The sequence below is a fragment of the Agelaius phoeniceus genome, chromosome 1 (genome assembly GCF_051311805.1).
Source record: "Agelaius phoeniceus isolate bAgePho1 chromosome 1, bAgePho1.hap1, whole genome shotgun sequence".
In the NCBI taxonomy this organism is placed as follows: Eukaryota; Metazoa; Chordata; class Aves; order Passeriformes; family Icteridae; genus Agelaius; species Agelaius phoeniceus.
The window spans coordinates 43695003-43715170 of NC_135265.1; the positions used below are offsets into that span (position 1 = coordinate 43695003).

Sequence of the window (20168 nt, forward strand, 5' to 3'; positions counted from 1 at the left end):
CTCCCTGAGCCTCCTTTTCTCCAGGCTGAACACCCCCAGCTCCCTCAGCTGCTCCTTATCAGACTTGTGTTCTAGATATCTTGATACATGGGGATAGGAGGCTGGTCATCAGCATAACTCTCCTTGTCTGCATGGTGGGAGTGTCAGCTCAGGGTTTGAACCTTTGCATTTTCAGTGTTGCAACTGTGATTTCAGGCATGTCAGCTGTTTTTAAGAAAAGAGCCATCTTGGACACAGTTTTCTAGTGATTGGTTGTTCAGGCCCAACTGTGTTTGAGTCTTCCCTCTGTGGTGGTTGGTGTCCAGCCCTTTCCAGAGTGGTGGGGCTGCAGCTGGGAGCTGAGCAACCAGCAGGCTCTCTGCTGGGAATGTCAGGTTCCTGGGAGAGGAGCAGGAGGAAACAGAAACATTGCTATGTAACTGAGTGACCTCAGCTAGTGTTGCTCCACTTGTGAATATCTAACTGGGTTAAAAAATGGATGTTCCCAAAAGCTTAAGGTCTTCTAAACTTCCTGTGAGAGAGACTGTGTGAAATGCTGTAACACCTTTGTCATAATTTACGCAATATTTGAAGACCTTTTTGGGAAAGATCTGCTCTTTTTGGGAAAGACTTTTAAGTAGGTTCACTGGAAGTAATATTTTCTATACCCTCACTTTCCTGACGTGAGCTGATAGGAGAGATTATGAAGTTGCTGTTAATTGAAATGATAAGAAGTGGATCACTGTGTCTTGCTGCTGAACCTGTTTTTTATCCCCCTCTTGAAGGTCATGGAGGCGGAACAGACCAAAACGAGAAGTGAGCTGGTTCACAAGGAGACTGCAGCCAAATACAATGCTGCCATGGGAAGGATGAAACAACTGGAGAAGAAGCTGAAAAGAGCCATCAATAAATCAAAGTATGTTTTATGTTTGGAGAGGAGTTTAGTGGTGAAAACTGTTTGGGGGAAATACCTGTCCTACGGGGTTTTTGGACTTGTGAAAGTGTATTGCTCTTTGGGTTCCTCTCTGTGTGTAGCAGCCTCACAGCACAATTGGCACTGGTATTTGTCCTTTTTGTCCTGAGTGTCTTTTGAAACACCTGACTTGATGGACTGGTGAACTGGGATAAGAAACCTTTTCTGAGCAGCATCTTGGTCTTGTTCTAGTGCACTGAACTCCTTGGTGGTGTGTGATTTGAGGAACAGGCACATGGGATCCACACAAGTGCTGTCTGCAGAGCTCTGTGTGGATGTTTCACAGCCTAGGATTGTTCACAGTTCTTATTTTTAGTTAGGAGAGCAACAAAGCAAGTGGCAGAAAGCTGAAAGGTGCGAGACTGCACGGGTGTAAGGTGCTGCACACAAGGCTTGTTTACTTCCTCCTGCTGCCATGGCAAAGCTGTGTGAGAGCTGTTCTTGGGGAAGGAAACACCCTTCAGTGGGCATAGCTAAGCAGCTTGTGTCATTAATAATTGTGTCTGCATTTACTCTGCAGTTTGGCTCTGTTGCAGAGAAGTGAAACAGCTTTTTGCTCAGAACCCGTTTAAAATTTTGGCCCTGTTTACAACCAATTCTTAATCCTCTTTATATTTCACAGTCTTTTTTTTTTTTTCTAATATTTCCAGACTGTGGCTTGTCTAAACAATCTGCTTGCTGTATTTAGCTTTTAATCCCCTCCATCTAAAAATGACTTTTTGGTGAAATCAGTCCACTAAAAATCTATTTTGATTGGTGTTTGCTCAATTCAAGAAAGGATTAGCACTTCTCAAGCAAGATTCAAGCATGTTTGCTGAAGCAGTGTAGTGGTGTGACTTCTAGAATGAGCTGCATGCTGTTTGTCTAGCACTGCACAAGGGCTGTGAAAACCATCATCAGTTCCCTAGATGACAGATCCCTCTGGGTAAGGGCAATAGCTGAGAACAGTTTTGGCTGCCAGGAGTGCCTTCCTTGCAATAAGATTTAAAATAAAGACCATTATTAAGTTGCCAGTGGGGTCCTACATAGCTTTTTATCATGGTGTGGAGCCTGGTTTCCCAGCTGCTTCTTGTGTGATGTGCATCTGAGTTTTCATTTCTTTGCTGGAACTACCCTCAGAGGGGTGTCTTGTGTCATTCTCCTTGGGCCAAGCTGGTTTCCACTTCTGTGGAAGGATCCCAGTGTATTCTTTTGTCTCACAGCAGGGCTGATTGCAGCACAAACCATCTAGGTAGGGTGTTTTGGAGATCCTTTAATAAAGGGTGTACAGAAATGCCAGTTCTAACCTAGTACTGATGTGAAAGATGCCTGGTGGCATAAACAGTCGTGGATGTCTTTGAAGTTATGCTACATGGGGATGCTGGAAAGGTCAGTTGTCTCCCAGCATTGCAATTTTCCCATAAAGGAAAATTGCAGCTGAGCTGAAAACATCAGTGGTGTCAAGTGGCTACAGAAACTGTGAAATGAGGCTGCTGAATTTGCAGCTGTTTGTGTTGTAGGGTGTAGCTGGCCTCTAGCTGCTCTTCAGGAAGGATTTAATACCAGCATCCTGCTCTGACCCCCTCCCTCTGAGGTTTGGCAGCACTGGCTGTAATTTAGGCCTTTCTGACCTTTTCTTCATCTTCTCTTTAAACTTATGGATAGACACACTGAATGAGTTGCTCTCTTTTGGGCAGAAAATTATTTGCATTTGCTGCTTGCTTCAGTTGGGATTAAGATGCTTAAAGCATTACTGTTTTGAAAGCAAGACTGGGGCATCCTGGAGGAAAGTAATTTAGCTGATTTGCTGGGTAAAGTTGATGAGCAAAGGATTATTGGGTAGTTTTGTTTTGGTTTTGCTTTTTAGTTTTTGGGTGCTTACTTGCTTGTGATTTATGAATGTGCATAGGCTGCACGTTCTTAACAGTTACCAGATCTTCTGGCTCAGTGCCTCTGAGCTGTAGGATAATGAACTTGCCTGTGTTAGCTGTTTTTTGGAAGTCACTTTCTGCTCTGGTGACTTGGGCAAAATGCCTTTCACTCATCCTGTCACTGACTTGAAAAGCACTTTGTCAGTGCAGTGCCCTGGGCTCAGCTGTAGGACACCAGAGAGCAGCTCTCCAGCCCTGCTGAGTTACAGACCAGCCCCCAGTGACTACAGGGCCATGGAATGTCAGGGAATGAAGGGACTCTGGGACATGGGAGTGTCTCTGCCAGTGCCCTGGTTCCTGCTGGCACTGGGTGCCCAGCTGTGAGCCATGAATGAGCAGGAGTGTTCATGTCAGCTCCTGCACACCAGGCTCCTCGTGCTCTCCTTGTGCTGCTGAGCTGGGGTTTCTCTCACCTGTTGCAATGAGACATTCCTGCTCCTGTGTGCACAGGGATGTGTTTGTGAACACACACACATGCATGTGTGGATTGCTTTTTCACACCATGCAGACACACTTGTGCTTGTCACTGATAGAGAGGGGACTTTTCCCAAGGCTTGTGGAAGCTGGTGGGAGGTTAGGACTCGAGCCTGGTTGTTCCATCCCAGCTGGCACCAGGGTAAGGAAGGTTGAGAATCAGGTCATTTGAGGTGAGTGGTTTTCACTGCTTTCCCTGTGCATGTTTCCCTGCAACACCATTCTGTCAATATCTGTGTGCTGCCATTGCTTTGGGGTAGGGCTGTAGGAGTCCTTGATCTGTTGGACCCAAATTCTCAACTGCAGTGTTTTATTTGGCCTGGCAGTGCATCTGTGTAGCCTTTGGCAGGGTGATGTCCCACTAAGGGAAGGCAGAGGTGCATTTTGGCTGGATTGGTGTCACTGGAAGCATTGAGACTTGGCTGTGTGCTCCTGGTGATGGTGGGAGGGTGCTTAAAAATATCAGAGCTGGAAATAACCTACTCTCATGGAAACACCACTCAGTTATTTTGTCTGTGACTGTGTAGTGAATTCAGCCCTTCAAAGAATATAGGATCAGAAAGCCAGTTTCACACTCCTGAATTCTAGTGCACAGTCCAAACTGCAGCTGCAGTAGGGCTTAGAGCTCAGAAGAGCCCCAGCTGCTGTCAGGGTAGAAACACAACAGGGGTAGTTCACATTTTTACTTTCATGTAAAGCCATATCTGATTGTTTATCTTCCCCTACTTTCCAGGAGAGCTTCTAAGAGGGGAGGAGGGTAGTGAGCCCTGCTAAATAACAGGGCTATTTTTTTTTCCCTGCTCAGAGTTGTATCAGATGATATTGGCTTGTGGGCTTCAAAACTTGGAGGGTGGAAAGTGGTTTCTTGGCTTTGCACTGCACCTCTTGTACCCCTGTCCTCTTACAACCTTGTAAGCAAGTTTAGGGAAGTGCTTGGTGGGCCACTGTTGGGAGGTGCTGTGCCCTTGTGTGTGGTGCTCTGACCTCCCTTCACACCCTCTCCTTCACTGAAAAACCCAAGAACTGCCCCTCCACCCCCCCCACCTGAACACAGAGAAGGTTCTGTAGGAATTCACATGTGCCGTGGGCTCAGAAAGTAGCTGGGTAGAGAGAGGATGCCTATGCCTGAAGTTGGATGTTACATTTAAATATCTTGCAGAATCTAGGCCTGGAGGAATTATGCTGTCAACTCCAAAAACTGGAATTTTGCAATTTATATTTAGGTCAAAGGACCCCTGAGGAATAGATGCATTAGGGAGTAAGAGAGAGACACTGAGAGCATGTGTAGGTGTTCCATCATCTGGATAGTGGTCTCCTGGGATTGCAGTGAGACACAAAATAGCTGTGTTAATGCTACAAAGAGAGCAACTCCCACGCCAGTACATGGCATTCAGTCCCAGTGATTGTAAACAACTGTTCTTTGTTTTTCCACAGACCTTATTTTGAACTCAAGGCGAAGTACTATGTTCAACTAGAGGTACGTATGTAATTCACATCCATCTGAAACTCTTTACTGCTTACAGTAAATACTGAAATTACATCTCAAGTGCTCTGACAACTATGTTGTGTTTCTATACAAAACCAATTCAAAACCTCTTGAGTAATTTGCAAAGCACAATTTAAAGATAAAAGACTAAGAGAGTCTTTGTTTCCTTGTGTGAAATAAGAGTGTTTGAACTCTGTCAGAACCAAAAGAGCACAGTCTGACTATCTTTGCTTCTTGTAGTTTAATATGTCTGGGATTTGTTTGTTTGTTGTGGGTTTGATTTTTTTCCCCCCTATGTTTTATGCTTCAGACTGTTTAACTGTACTTGGGGTGCTCTTTTATGTTCACTGACTGGATCAATTAACAGAATAAGTAACCTGCTTGCAGTGCTCCGATACCATGCAGATGTGAATTTCTGATTTGGGGTTTGGCATAAGAGAGATTTGGGGTTTGGCTGGATAGGCTTCCAGGGCTTTTTGGCATCTCTGCACTGCATTCTGTGTGGTGCAGCAATGTCTGGCCAGTGCTTGGGCACAGCACATGCCCTGCAGGGCACAGTGGCCCCGGGCCAGGCATGGCAGCACTGTGTGGGATGGTAATCCCTGCTGTTACAGCCAGTCTTGGAGCTGCTAGGGATGGGAGGGCAGGGCAGCCATACAAATTCAAATACAAGAATCACTCTCTCTCTATTTGAGTGACTTTTGCTGCATGTGGCCCCTAAAATGGGGGACTCTGGCTCCTCACAGTTGCAGGGTAGTGGCCCTGCAAGTGGTGCTGTTGTTGTGTGGGATAGGCAGAGGCTTTGAGTGGAGCACATTGCCTTGGATTACTTGCCGGTGTGGTGCTGGGTCAGTAGGACCCTAGCTAGAAAAGGATTCCCATTCCTTGTCTGGGGTGCAAGGCATATCCCATAAAGGTTTTGTGAGCCCTTTCCTGCCTGAGATTCAGCAGCATTTTGTAAGCCTCAGAGACTCTGGTGTGCACCTTTTTCCTTGCCAGGTTCCAGGCTTGGGTGTGCCCTCCTCCTCTGCCTTGCCTGCCTGCAGCTGCTGCTGCATCAAGCTGAGCCCTTGCCTGCCCTGGGCTGGCTGCCAGGCCAGTAATCCCTGCTGCCCAGAAGCATCTTTTGAGAAATTCCCTTTTTTTCCACGGGCAAAGGCACACTGTTTGTACGCCTGTTGCTCCTCTATGGCAGCTGCTCAGTGCCCTTCTGAAGCAAGGTGATTGTGTAAAACTGTATGAAGAAAGCACAGATAGTTTTTTTGTGCATTAAAAGCAAGCATTGAGAGAACTGCAGACACACAAGTAGTGTTTCCCCTTTGGGAAATAGGATGCACAACACTTCTGCCCTTGCTGTAGGGTGGTGTTTGTGCCTGGGGACACAGGAACTGCTGTGTTATGGCTGTCAGGGTTTGAGGTTTGCTGCTTTCTGCTCTGCAGGTTTAGTGAGCAAAGTGATGGGTTTGATGAGAGTGAGGCTCAGCCCCCTCAGGGGTGGCTCCCAGCTCTGCTGTGCCCTGCAGACCAGGGCTGCCAGCAAGCCTTGGGGGTGGCTCTGGGATAAGCAGTGACATAGCTGAGAGCTGCATTCCTGTTAAGGAGAGATCCTGCATGCTCACATCTTAACGGGGCCTCTGCTCTGTGCTTAGCCAAGGGCCGTGACCACACTCCAGAGGCAGTTCCAGCCCCTGGCTCCCATGGTTTGCTTTGCTGTTCCCTCCTTCACAAGTGGCACTGCTTGGGCCAGGGTGCTTCTGAGTTCTGAACTCTGCCATCCCCTAGATACCAGCCCAGTTTGTGCTTGCCTGGATGTGTAACAGGGAGCTGTGTGCTGTGCCTTGTTTGTAGTGAAGGTCCATCTAATCCCTGTCTCCCTTGTTAGCAACTGAAGAAAACAGTGGATGACCTGCAGGCCAAACTGGCCCTGGCAAAGGGAGAATATAAGACTGCCTTGAAAAATCTGGAGATGATCTCTGATGAGATTCATGAGAGGAGAAGGTCCAGTGCCATAGGGCCCCGAGGGTGTGGCGTGGGTGCCGAGGGGAGCAACGCCTCTGTGGAAGACCTGGCAGCGAGTAAGCCGGAGCCAGACGCCGTCTCCAGTGAGTACAGAGCACTCTCCTGCTTGGGAGCATCCTATGGGCATTGTAAGAAATGCTGATGTTAGGGCTGCTCTCTGTGTTACGCAGTTTTGAAATGTGCTGGCTGTTTTGGGACTGTGGCTAAGTTGTGATGCTTCTTGTTATTGCAGGAGTTGATTACATTCTTTAATAGGCAATTTTCAAGGGAAAGGGTAATGAGTTAAAGTGCACCAGCCATTCCCTTTGCATCCCTGTAGTTTTTTGCACAGTGCTGTATGAAAGGAGCAAAATGAACACACTCCAAAGCTTGTGTCTAATTCTACACCAGTGGTGCTGCTGGCAGTGATGTGCCTCGGGAGGCTGCAGGCTGTGGCAGATCATTCATGCAGTCTGGGAACAGACCTTCTGGATCAAGGGCTTGTCTTCCAGTGCTGGGCCTGTGGCACAGGGAGCTAAAGTTGTGGCTACAGTAGTAGAGAAAGGTGTGATGCTTGCAGGGAAGCAAGTAAGGATAAGCTCCTTTGTGCTGAGAGTCTTTTGCCAAGGTGTGATTTCAGCAGAGCATGTGTGCTGTGAGCAAGAGGGGCTCTGTAGGAGAAATGTGGGACAGCAACAACCTCCAAGGAAGCTCCAAACAAGCAAGGTAACCTCTGCTCTCTGCAAGACAAGGTCCCCGTGTGCCACCAAAGTCTGTTGTATGGTGAGTTTGCATTTGTCCTGCCTCCGGGTGCAAGTGGATAGATGGACATTACATGTGGCCTACTTTTGCCTCCTTCCTGGACACTTTTTTCCCTTCTTGATGCAGAAAGTCTTTTTCTTGCTGCCCAGTCCCACAAATTCCAGTTTAATTTGTATTTCAGCTTTGTTTCTGCAGGGGAAAGTCTAGGTCAGGATTGCAGGAGTTGATGATTGCACAACCCTGGTGCCTAGAGGCAGAAGATGCAATTTCCCCATAAACACCAATGTGTACTGGCACTGAGGCCTTGTAGGTACAGCCTTAGGAGCTGGGAAGCAGGCCTGGGCTGGCCTCCACCCTCTGCAATGGCAGGAGTTTCTGCATGATGTGTTGGAGCTCTCAGTACTGTGCAGCTGGGACCTGAGTTGCAGCAGCAAGGGTGTGCTGTGTCTGGACAGCTGATGCAGCCAAGTTTCAGTATGGCTGCTTATCTTCTGCCACCCTTAATTTCTGAGGTGGACCCTTTCCAACCTAGGCAGGAATTGCCTCTTTTGGATATCTGCAAGTCCCCCCTCTCATGCAGAAGGCCTCCTCAAAGCCTTAGGTATAACTGAGTTTTAGGGTATTTTGTGCTGAAGGAGTTCAGGGACCTGGGATATAGGGGCAGAAAGAGCCAGGCAAGTTAATGTTTGTATCAGTTGCTGGCTCACCTGAGGCTGCAGGCAAGGACCAGCAGCGTGGGCTCATCCCTCTCTTTGGACTGTACAGTCTGACATGAGTGGAAGGACATCAGCTTGTGTCTGGTGCCAACACAGAACTGGGTTATGACAGGGCAGGACTAGCAGACTGGATTAAATAATAAAATAGCCTGGATTAAGTTCTCATTGTAATGTGGGGGGAGCTTTCCGCCAAGGTCCTTTTGTATCTTGATTTCTGTCTGCTGGAGTTGGATAACACCTCGTCATCAGCAGGAGTTTCTTGGCCCTTGCAGATGCTCCTGTGCATTATGGTGATTTTTAGACAGTGAAAAGCAAGCTACCGTTTAAGCTGTGCCATGTGTAGACTGCCTGATGTCAGTGCTTCTTGCCAAGCAGAGGACTCTAATTGGAAACACCTTTTTTGCCAAACCTTTTATTGCTTTCTCCCCCACAAAGTTATCTGTACTGCTCACCATATATTGATGAAACACAGCAAGTGAGAAAAAAGGCCCCTCTGCAGTCTTAGATTTGACTTCATTAAAAACAAAACAACAAAACCCAAACCACAAGAGAAGCTGTCTCTGAGTATGAAGTGCCCTGGAGAGGACTCAGAGAGGTGGATAATGTTGTTACCCATTTCATGCTCAAAGCCTTTGGGGTCAGTTTTGCAACTGCTGTGAGTGCAGCAATCTGCAAGTCCAGCAGAAAGAGGCTGAACATCTCTGCCATAAAAATGGCAGGAACAGCCTCTGTTGGCACCTTTGTGTCTGAGTGGTGCCTGCAAGCCCCAGGCTGCCAAGGTGACAGGAGAACTTTTTTGAAGCTTCTCCTTTGAGCCATTTTGTTAACGCCTCTGCTTTGCTCCTGCTGCTCTTCCAAGGTGGTTCTGAGCCTGGCTAACAATGGCAGGAGTCACCAGGAGGAGGAATTGGACATAACCTCAGGTCACTGTGGATGTCTTGCGGTGTCTGGGACTTCTTCAGGCCAGTGGGATTCCAGCACACTCTTACGTGGTGTAGAGGCTGATGTGTGTAGAGAACCTTCTGATCCCAGTGGGACTGCTTGTGTGCAGAAATCTTTGGTCCCCAGCCTGCAATGAGCCTCTGAAGTGTGTTGAATTTCAGCAAAAATCTACACCCTTGTGTTGCACAAAATGGGGCTTTCTTTAATGGTTTTCTGCTCTGGTTGTTCATAAGGACCCTACAGCTTAACCCAGACAGACAGTTTGGAGCGGGTTTGCTTTAATTAGAATTCAGATCTGAGCAAACACAAGCAGGGAATATATGTTTTGTTTGGTTTTTTTTTTTTTTTATTTAGGTGTTGTTTGGTGATGCTCATTCAAAAAGAAATCTTGGGACCTGTGTCTTTCTAATTTAGCAGCTTAAATAACCAGGAGGCTGCACAGGGATCAAGATAATGCTGGGGGAGGCAGACACAGGGAATTAGGCTCTATCCTAAGTTGTCTACTGAAAACCACAAATGAACAAGGCCAGCAGGGCTGGTAAAAATCCAAGAGCTTCTTGGCATGAGGAGCAGTAGCTACTGCAGTGCTGGCCTTGCAGGACCTGGCTGGCAGGTGTGCTGCTGCCCAGGGCAGAACCAGGCTAAGGCTTTGCACAGGGAATGGAAAACCAGAGGGGGCAGCCCATGCGTTAGCAGTGTGTCTGTGTATGGAAGATGAAAACCTGAAAAACTGCCTTTGCCTGGGAAGGTGCAGGACAGGAGGCTGAATTACTGACTGGAATATTCTTTGAACATTGCAGTGGCTTCAGAAGTGTTTGAGGATGACAACGGCAGCAGCTTTGTGTCCGAAGAAGATTCAGAAACTCAGTCAGTGTCCAGCTTCAGCTCTGGTCCTACGAGTCCCTGTGAGGTGCCCACTCAGTTTCCTCCTGCCACACGACCGGGAAGCCTGGACCTGCCCAGCCCCGTCTCCCTCTCTGAGTTCGGGATGATCTTCCCTGTCCTGGGCCCCCGGAGCGAATGCAGTGGGGCCTCCTCCCCCGAGTGTGAAGCTGAGAGAGGTATGCACAGCTGGATACACCCTGGGCCAGTGCTCTTCAGCCTCATCAAGGGAGCAGGAAAACCTTCCCAGCTCCCCTAGGCATAAGCCAGGGAATGCTCAGAGCTGCTGCTGCTTCTATGGGGAAGGCAATTGTGGAAGGCCCCGTGTCTCAGAGTTAACAGCAATGTCTATAATGTATTAATTACTGTTCTCCTGGTTGGGAACGTTCCCCAGTTCTGCCTTAGTGCAGGGGTTTGAGATTTCTCACTAAATAAGTGACCAGCGGGATTGTCATGGTACATTTATTTGGAGGAAAATCTGAGTTCATTTATTTAAATTACTGTCCTGCTTTTTGAAAATGTTGCTTTCCAGGGGAAAAAAAAAATCAAACCAAAATCCCCACAAAAAATAACATGCCAGAAGGAGCTCGTTGCAGGCTCTGCCAGCTCTGGCTGACTAATTCAGACTAGAGGATTACCACTGCCCTTGTCTGCTTCATTTTAAGGCTGTTCTCACTAATTTGCTGATGCAGTGCACAAGATGAGCACGGCTTGGAAGGCCAACTTGGTTTTGTTACAGCATCTTGCTCCTGCTCCTGTAATTTCTATGTGCTTTGGCAAAGGAAGCTGCAGAGGCACCTGCTTGAAGCTTAACTTGCAGAATGAAATCCGGGTTTAACATGCAGTTTAATCCTTTCTTTGCAGGGGATAGGGCGGAAGGGGCTGAGAACAAGACAAGCGACAGAGCAAACAAGAACAGGAGCAGCACCAGGAGCAGCTCCACGGAAGGGCTGGCTCTGGATAACCGAATGAAGCAGCTCTCCCTGCAGTGCATGAAAATCAAAGAGGGAATTTGTGCAGGCAGGAAAGCTGCCCAGATTGGCTGAGGCCTTCTCGTGCCCCGTCCTGAATAATGGGAGTCTAAATATTTATACATGAACTTCTAAGTGTTTGAAGAACGTTGTGCCAATAATATATGCCAAATCTTAAGCGTTTACTCTGAGAATTTAAAAATGCACTAAGAAGTTTAATTGATGTGGAGGGCTGAAGTTTTTATTCAGTAAATCCTTTGTAGGCCGGACGAGTTATCAAATGTTTAAGCTGTGCTCATATTTCACAGACTTTGTAAATTGTTTTGTAGCAGCCTGGCTGAAGCAATAACTAGTAATGTTCCCGTGTAAATTCATGCCAGTCGGGGTCTGAAATTCAAGCCAGACTTTTGCAGAGTGGTTTGGCTTTGGTTTTGTAGAATGAAATGCTCTTTAGATACAACCAGTCTCTTGAGTACAAGTGGCATAATCTTTAAACATCTGTATTGGTCTTTATTATGCTGAAACTGTAGAAATATTTTGTATACAGGAAAGCTGTTGCATGTGGGGGGTCTGAAAGCCTTCACTCTTCCCTTGGTGCTCACAGAAAATAAAATGAGTCATGCCTCTAAAAGCCTATAAAACAGATGGATGACAGGAAGGGGATGGTAATGCCCAGCAGGGGGAGGCCCTTTCTAGACACCTTCCTGAGTCTGGCTTGGACTCTGCAGGTGATTCCAGTGACCAAAAAGAGTTGATTGGCCCCTTGCTCTTCTGCTTCCCTGAGAAGTGAAGAATTATTTTTCAGCACTTTAAGTGTTTTTTGGGTTTTTTTTCCCCCTCAAAAATGGGAGTCATAGATGTTTTCAGGATGATGATGATAAGGGGTTTGCCCTTGAAATATGCATGAAGAAAAGGAATTGCCAGTGTAGATTGACAATGTGTTCTTAAGCTTCTCTGTAGGTTGTACTGTGTGGGGGTTTATAACTGTTAAAGGGACATGGGATTTTAGTATGCCCTAGACAAAGTGTTCAATAAAACTAGAAAGGGCACGGGCATGTTTTGCCAGCAGCTGTTAGGCAGTAGTAGTGTCTGATAATTATGCTAATAAGTGGTAGTAAAAATCCTAGGACTCTTCAGTTTTGGTGACTAAGCATTTCTGAAAGCACCATTTTCTCTAAAATGTCAGTTTATATTGTTGATTTGATGGGAATCTTAGTATTGCCCAAAGTATTTTCTATTCTGTTTTTGCAGTCCTGTTGTATTTCATCCCTGCCACAGCTTGTGTATCTATTCTCAAAGTTAATGTAAAATTCTTCACACTACAGTAAACATTTTTGTTTTCCACATTTTGAGTCTGTGCAAGTGACGTTTATCTCAAGTGCTAGGAACCAATCTTTTCCCACAGCAAGTTTAGCCTCCAAATATCCATTTCCAGCTGAAGACTGCAGGCTGAGGTCACACTGGTGTTAGAATCCATTAACGTACGTGGGCAACTGGTGCCTCTTTCCAGCTTCCCAAATCCCTGCATCCGTGGCTCACAGTTTATTCTGAACTGTGCCACAAGACCAGGGCTTCAGTCAGGCTCTCCAAAACCTCCTTAGTGTGCAGGAAGGAGGTATTCTGTTACATAAGACCTCTGTACTTAATGCATGCTGTAAAGCCATGCAGAATTGGAGGCAAAGAATCCTGTTTTCATAGAAAAATAGATTCATCACATTATAGCTGTTAAGCTGTAACCTTGTTAGACATTTATATGTTTACATCCTCTGAAGACCTTAAGGCTGAAATCTTTCACTGCCAGCAATTCCAAGCACAAAAAATGCTTAGGAAAGAAGTCTGTGCTTCCAGCTTCTGATGTGATCATTACTTAGGAAAAAGCTAGGATAGGCAGTATTAAATATGAAAAGCAGTACAGGAGTTGCCACATTGTATTAAGTGTTTTTACTTAAACTGTCATAGCTGAGCTGTTGTCTGTGCTGCATTCAGTTGGTAAACTAGCAGAGGTCTTTGTGATTGAATCTCACTTCTGCAGACCTCCCAGTAACACCTGTTACAGGTTCCTGGGTTCTCTGAATGGTTGTTTTGGTGGTGATTTTTTTTTTCCTTTTATTTTTTTAACCTCTCTTGTTATCAAATTTCTTCTCATCTCGCCAGTTGGGACTGGAAACCCAAACTTCCTGCACTTGGGCACAATTAATTAATTTTGTGTGTGTGCTGCCTTGCCTATGTCCTGATTGGGTTCAGCTCCCAGCTGGGTAAAACCATTGATCTGGAAGTTTGAAAGGGTGTGGAATCCACTCTGCCCTTCCTTTTCTATCACCCTGCTGCAAGAGTTGGTGAAAGATCATGGTGGAGCCTTCCTCCTTCGGTGAGCCCCAGACCTGGCAGGTAAATCACCCTTCAAACGTGCAAGCAAACAGGCACAACTGTGTGTCTAATAAATTAATGGAAAACTCATTTTATTTTAAACTTCATAAAAGCCATAATTATAAATATGACAGACTTAAATGAACATACATTGCTATGGAGTACAAGCAAATGAACAAGCTTTCTCCAGTTACTTTTTACTTAAGCTCTTCATGGATTCTGAAGGGTAACATGATGGTAGCTGCCTTCATGGGTATAAAAATAAGCCTCTGGTGTATCAAAGTATACATGATTGCTTCATCTGCCCTGATGTGAGAATGTATAAAGCAAATGTTAACCTAGGAGTTCTACTTCTCTTTGGTATTATCAAACAATTTCAGTGTCCTTTTAGATGAAGCAATGGAAACCCCTACTGTATGTACACAAACTTAGTTCTAAATAGGTGGCTGTTCAAAGGCTGCAGAGATTGTGTGGTTAAATGCATGATTACTGTACAAAATAGTTACATGAAGCTTGCAGCAGGAGACTAGGACTGAGCTCAGACTCACTGTCTGGGGCAGTTGGGATGGAAGCTGTTGATACCATTCATCCATGGTACTGTGTCTCACTGAATCTTTGGGAACTGAGGGATTGGATCAACCAAGGGCTAACCTGTGTCTTCCTAACAAAACAAACAGAACAAACTATGTTCTCTGTCATATGGCTCAAAAAATGCTACAGTACAGGGGAAAGAAAAGCTTAACTTAGTGGCCTGAGGTTGTGTTAAAATCTAAGGATCAGTTCACTTTGCAATAATTTTTTCAGACTTACTTGTGGAAAATATATGAAAGTATATATTTGACAGAAAATACTAAAGCAAATCCTAAATGCTTACATCAATGGTTTTTCTGAAGAAAAAAGGGCAAGAAAATTTTATTGTAAAATTACTTTACCATAACCAGAATCCCTAGGCTGCAATTTATATGGGTATTTTGTAGTACCTCTTAAATACTTCACCTGAGTGTTCTGTCCTATATCTGAAGGGAAATGCACAGTGATGGCATTCTAGTATGCAGTGCAGGTGCAATATTTGAATACACTTTGCTTTATATATATAAGACTGATACTAAACTTAAGTCCTGTGCATTTATGGGGATGAGCCCAATCTACTGACTGTTCCAAATGTGTAAGAAATATTGACATATCCTGGTGGAGACAGGTTCCTTTGGCTTTAATGTCTTTGTCTGGCATTAGGAAAGTGAGTACATTTCTTACTTTTCAGTTCAGTTTAAGTTCTGCACAGTATGGAAGCTGAGCCTTATGCTCTCATTTCATGCAGCATAAGCTTTGGCACTAACTTGTGCTCAGGGGGAAAGGGAAAGAAAAACTCCTTCCTGCCGGATAGGAACCAACTACTGAAGAACAACAACAGATTTTCCTCTAGGCAAGTCTACCAGCTTGATCTCAAACAGCAGAGAACTTGGTGCTGAAAGCTGGCACTTCTGGCATCTGCCTTTTGTACTGCCAAAAAGATACTCAGCTGAGACTTCCTCACTACCTCCAACTCTGGAGGTGATAAGATACATGGAGGACTCCACTGCTACTCAGCTAAAAACTTAACAGAAACGTGTAGGGAAAATGGGAGTTGAATGAAATTTTCATATTCTAGGGGTGGGGCAGTCCTTGGCACATACTCCGAAAGCCAAGCATAACCACAAAGAACTTAATCTGCTTTATTCTCAGCTTGCACCCATGCTGCTCCTTCTGTTGATTTATTGCAATAACCATCAGAAACTTCCCTGCAAAAGAAGGTAAGTCACTCTGTGACAAACTTGTCACAAATTCCCTAGCCCAGATGGTCTCTGTGAGAACTGCAGTCAGCAAGGCATGTGTTCTCCAAGGCAGGAGCTATCCCTGCCCTTTCAGTGCCAGACACTTGTTAAGCAGCTGTCTGATGAAGGAAATGAAACAAAAGGTTCTTCTACTTTCTGGAGAGGACTAATAGCAGATTTCTGTGGGAATAATTTTAGCCCACAGCTATTTCTGGTGCTACTGTAGAATATATGTTTAGTTTCCCAATGGCCGAGTGACACCTGTAACCTAAAGCAAGATTTAAATGCTACCTTTTTGCTTGGAAAACTGCCAAACCAGTATGAATGGCAGCAAAATTCCCATGGCTGTTTTAAAAATACCCTCTCTCCCCTTGTGAAATACTGTAAATTTTGTAAAAATGACAAAATTTAATCCATTTCAGAATCTCTAAGGCAGTTGGTATTAAAAAAAAAACCACAACTCATCTTGAATCCTCCTCAGATACAATGTATACAGTGTAGAGGAAGAACACATGGTAGGGGGGTCCTCTAAAAAAATAACTTGTTCTGCATTAATCCCACCTCCACTATTTTCTTAAGAACTCTGACCCTGCTTCTATTGATGTCACTGACCTCGTGCTCAATTCCTTCACTGGTTTCAACTTAAAAGGAAAAAGTACCTTTTCAAAGATGTTTTGCATAATGGAATCAGCAAGTGCATTCCTTGCAGCTGTGGTGTATTGGGAGAGAGGTTTAAATGATCCTTCCCTACATGATGCATTCTTACAAAAGTGATGAAAATAAAATATTTCTTTGCAGAGTTGCTGATGGTGGGCAGTTCTGCATCTCCCTGCACCAGCAACTGAGACTACCCTCAGCAGATACAGTGAATCTTACAGGGAGGGGATCTTCAGATGAAAACCTTTCACAGCTGCTCAGGGAAGGCTGTGCTGCACTGCCTGGTCACCTCTGCTGGATAACCTCCTGTCCTTCCTGCTCATCAGGATCAGCCTAGCTCTGGCAGATGGCAGGAAGAAAGCCACAGAACCTGCTCCTGTATTATGTACTAAAGTCATACAGAGATGAAGTTACAGCTCTCAAGGTACACATAACATGAGCAAAGCAATTGCTTTGCTTTTAGAATTTGCTAAAGCTGGAAGCTTCCTTTTCCTATACTCTTAGATACATATTCCAGAGAAGATGACACATGGAATACTACTGGCTCAGCAGTAGTACATTTACATTTAGATGGGAGAACCAGTTCAGTGCTGAAAACATAGACAGCAGCACAAATATGTAATAAAAGCTATTTGGTCCTGAGACTGAATAAGCAGAATACACAAGAATATTTTTTTCTTATATGTTTACTTTTAAGAATAGAATCTTTAGCCCATATACCCTGTATGTGGGGAGGAGGGAATTTCAATGTTAGTTTTTCTTGTAACCCACTAGACTTTGATTCAAAGTGTGGAACAACTGCAATAAATTGAATTCTTCTTCTGCTGGTTCATTTGAATATATGAATTTTAGCCTATTCCCAAGCCTGTTGAACAGTGCTCACTCCTGGACCATAGCAGCAAACTCACAGCTAACTGCCTGCCACAATTACCTGGCAATCTGTCATTCCATGCTTTTGGTTGTAATTCGGGATGCAATTCTCTTTTGTGCAGGTGTAATAAGGGTTCTTCACCTGTTCTCAGCCTGTAGGGCAGATCAAAACCATCTCCTTAAACAGCATTGCACAGTTCTGTCTCCTCACTGCAGCTGTGACACCTTAAGAGGAGTAGTACTGTTAAAATCTAAGAAAAAAGGCCCCTCTTGTTGAGGCAGGAATGTGGTGGGGATAATGTTGTAAACTCCAGCAAATGTGTTCTCCACCTCCAAGTAGCAAAATCCACACCTATGATAAAGAAAACTACCTGTTAGAAATGGGATCTAAAGTATGTTTCAAACCTCTGTACAGACTTCATTAAGTGTTACCTGTAGTCACCACTGCTTTTTTTCTGAAAGCCATAGGAACCAGGATCTCCCACTGTTGAGACGGTGACAAGTTCAAAACCAACACTGTATTGCCTGCAAGTGACATGACAGGCTTCCTTTAGATACTTGGTTCATCAGGATTATCATGAAGAGGACTAGTTATTAAAAACTACACAGTATAACTGAAAGACATCTAGAAGTTTTGCCACATTTGTGACAAAAATGAAAAGTCAAATTTACCATGACATGAATGTGGTATTTGGAGGAAGACAGAACTCAGTTCAGGTTTAGAACTAGACTGTTGGGAAAATGCCTGCTAGAAGCCTGCCTGTGCACTCAAACAGAATTCAAGTAGTTAAGCTTGTGACACACTCCTGTGCCACATGGCAGAGATCCTGGCCTCTGATCAGATTGCTATTGGAAGACTTAGTGTCAGTGATCTCAGCAGAATTTCTCGTGTTGCAATACAACTTGGGACACTTTGTCTGCTCCTGCTAATGCATGTGACAGGCACCATTGCCTCTGTCCTTCAAACTACCCAAATGATGTACAAGTGCAGGAAAAAATGCAAACAAAGAACTGCTCAATTCATGGAACTGTGCAGCCGCACCTCTGCCTTCATCTTCATTTCATGAGAGAAGGAGTTTCCTCAAAGAGGGGAAGAGAGATAGAAAAGTTCTGCCATTTTGTAGGGCCCACTGTGCAGCTTTGCAAAGGATAATAAGTTGACTCCAGGTCTGTTGCTATTCAGAAGTACTGAATACTGGTATTTTGAGGTAATCATTAATTGTGCCAAAGGAATTTGGCATGCCTAAGTCTACTTTATGGGACATTGACATCCAGCACTTCTCCTGGCCTGCTAGTTGCAGAGTAAATGCACTTTCAGAGGTGTTTGAGAGCTGTAAGGGTTTAGTATCTTGCATATTAGCTCTACTACGAAATAAAAGGAATTTTGATCATAATTAGTTTTAAGAAGAAATCCTTTATACCTTCTTCCCTAGCTCTGCTCAGACCCCAAAACTTAAAGGAAGGCTGCTGCTTTCCTTATAGGTCAAGGATTTCCCTCAGTAGTTAATTGTAGATTTAAAACACTATTGATGGAAAAGATAGAAACAAATAGTACTAAACCTGAGTCAACTCCCACACCTTGTTTTCTGGAGTTTCCATGAGCTTGCCACCCTCCCCAAGGGGATACTGACAAAGCTTTATCTTTGGCATGCAATGCTTTCACTGTATTGATGCACAATTATTTTCTACAAACCTCGGTCCCCGTAGTTCAATTAGCAATGGCCCATTCTTGTCTAGCTGGAATTGATAAATGGGGTTATTTTTGTAGGTGTCTCTGAAGTTTCCACATCCTCCAGCACTGTGACCTTTCCACTGTCCATTAACCTGAAAGAAGTCAAAATACAGAAAACAGTTCCTGAGGATTTTTATTGCTTATATATACACACAGACAAGACAAGAGGGTCGTCTCACTTTAATAGTGACTGACTTTAATGACCTCTCCTAATTTTTAAAGTGAAGTGCAAGATGGTGTTAAGCATTCATGAAGTCTCGGGCAGTTCCCCCTCCCCCTCAATCAAAGCTTACATCCCATCCCTGTACTGTATTTTTCCAGCTTACATTAAACAAGTACTGAGTGACTGTTTCTGACTGTGACAAACTGCAGCTAACAGAAGACTCACATTCCCATCTATCCCATGCCTACTAGACTACACAGGTTATTTTTTTTTGTCGTCAGACACTCCCCTGTCGGATTAAATGAGAAACAGCAGTGATACAGGCACTACAACACCAATAGTGTTGTAACCTTTGCTTTTAAAGATCTCTGCCTCCAGCCTGTCCATCACCTCTGTGTGCTCTGAGAACCAGCACTGCAATGACAAGATAACCACAAGGACAGATTCTGCAAGGATAAAGACACTCAAGGGGAAAAATGCTGCTCAGACTTTGAGAAGCAGCCCATCTGTTTCCAAGCTCCTCTTGCTAGTCATTAAACTGAAAGGTTAGACTCATAAGGCATGCCAGGCATTCCCACAGATTTATAGCTGAGATCCATGTCTCCTGCCTTTGTCAAAGCACCAAAGGACAGCATTTTCCCTTTTGATTTAATTTCTCCACTCAGTGCCCAAACCCCTCAAACCTGGTAAGTACAGAAGCAAGGGCAATTTTGCCCCCGTACCAAGCTACTACCCAGGAACCTAAAACTGCTGTGTGCTGTGGAGCTTTCTAGCCCTTTCCCACTTCTGCTGCACTTAATTCCAGGCATCACATCAGGGCTTGGTGAGCTCCAGAGGTGACCACTTGACTCCAGTATCGGACATCTAACAGAATTTGTTTTTACTGCTAAACTGTCATTTAGTTCTCTGCTTGTTTTTGAGTGTGATGACTGCTAAGCCATCAGCAAAGGGGCATTAAATACAGGTAACTAACTTTTTGTGTTCAATCCTAAAGACAGAACTGGCATTGGATAGATAGAACATACTTTTTTTTTTTTTTTTGAATACTCGAGAGACATGTTCAAATAATCAACAGGAGTTTTCTACATACTTAATTCTCTTTTCAAACGTATTACAACATAAAATGCATGTCCCTCCTCAAACAGGCTTTTCACCTGGAATATGTTTTTAAACCTCTTAAAACACTTCCTCAAAGTAAGCCTGGTTTTTAACAGCTATATAGAACAATGGTTTCTGGAAGAACCAAACAAACCCTCTTGCTGTTCCCAGGAATCTCTCTATTCACTCACCGTTCTCTAGAACAGGTTTCAAGGGACTGTTCCAGAAATACCAGCTGGTATGGAACATTGTCTGAGCCTGAGAGCCAAGCTGCAAGCCAGCATGTCCCCCTGAGCACACAAAGTAATGCAGCCCTGGGCTTCAGGCATGAGTGTCCAAGCAAATGGACTGTTCCAAACTCCCTTGCTTCTCTCTTC

At 44.6% G+C, this 20168-nt stretch overlaps 2 protein-coding genes across 5 annotated transcripts in view; one reads left to right on the forward strand and one right to left on the reverse strand.

Annotated features, from left to right (window-relative positions):
- The window catches only part of SH3BP5 (SH3 domain binding protein 5), a 51234-nt gene extending 38795 nt beyond the window's left edge, over positions 1 to 12439 (forward strand). Inside the window, exons 5-9 of the mRNA XM_054638709.2 lie at positions 765 to 895; positions 4771 to 4813; positions 6705 to 6924; positions 10041 to 10301; positions 10987 to 12439. Of these exons, the coding sequence (XP_054494684.1) occupies positions 765 to 895; positions 4771 to 4813; positions 6705 to 6924; positions 10041 to 10301; positions 10987 to 11168 (837 nt within the window). The 3' untranslated portion in view covers positions 11169 to 12439. The remainder of the gene's footprint in view (positions 1 to 764; positions 896 to 4770; positions 4814 to 6704; positions 6925 to 10040; positions 10302 to 10986) is intronic.
- A 1096-nt stretch (positions 12440 to 13535) lies between these two features.
- Positions 13536 to 20168, reverse strand: part of CAPN7 (calpain 7) — a 32307-nt gene continuing 25674 nt past the window's right edge. For all 4 annotated transcript variants that reach the window (XM_054638696.2, XM_054638645.2, XM_054638653.2 and 1 more), the window contains 3 exons: positions 18492 to 18622; positions 17231 to 17323; positions 13536 to 17150 (listed from right to left, as the gene is read on the reverse strand). In XM_054638696.2, the coding sequence (XP_054494671.2) occupies positions 17006 to 17150; positions 17231 to 17323; positions 18492 to 18622 (369 nt within the window). In that variant the 3' untranslated portion in view covers positions 13536 to 17005. The remainder of the gene's footprint in view (positions 17151 to 17230; positions 17324 to 18491; positions 18623 to 20168) is intronic.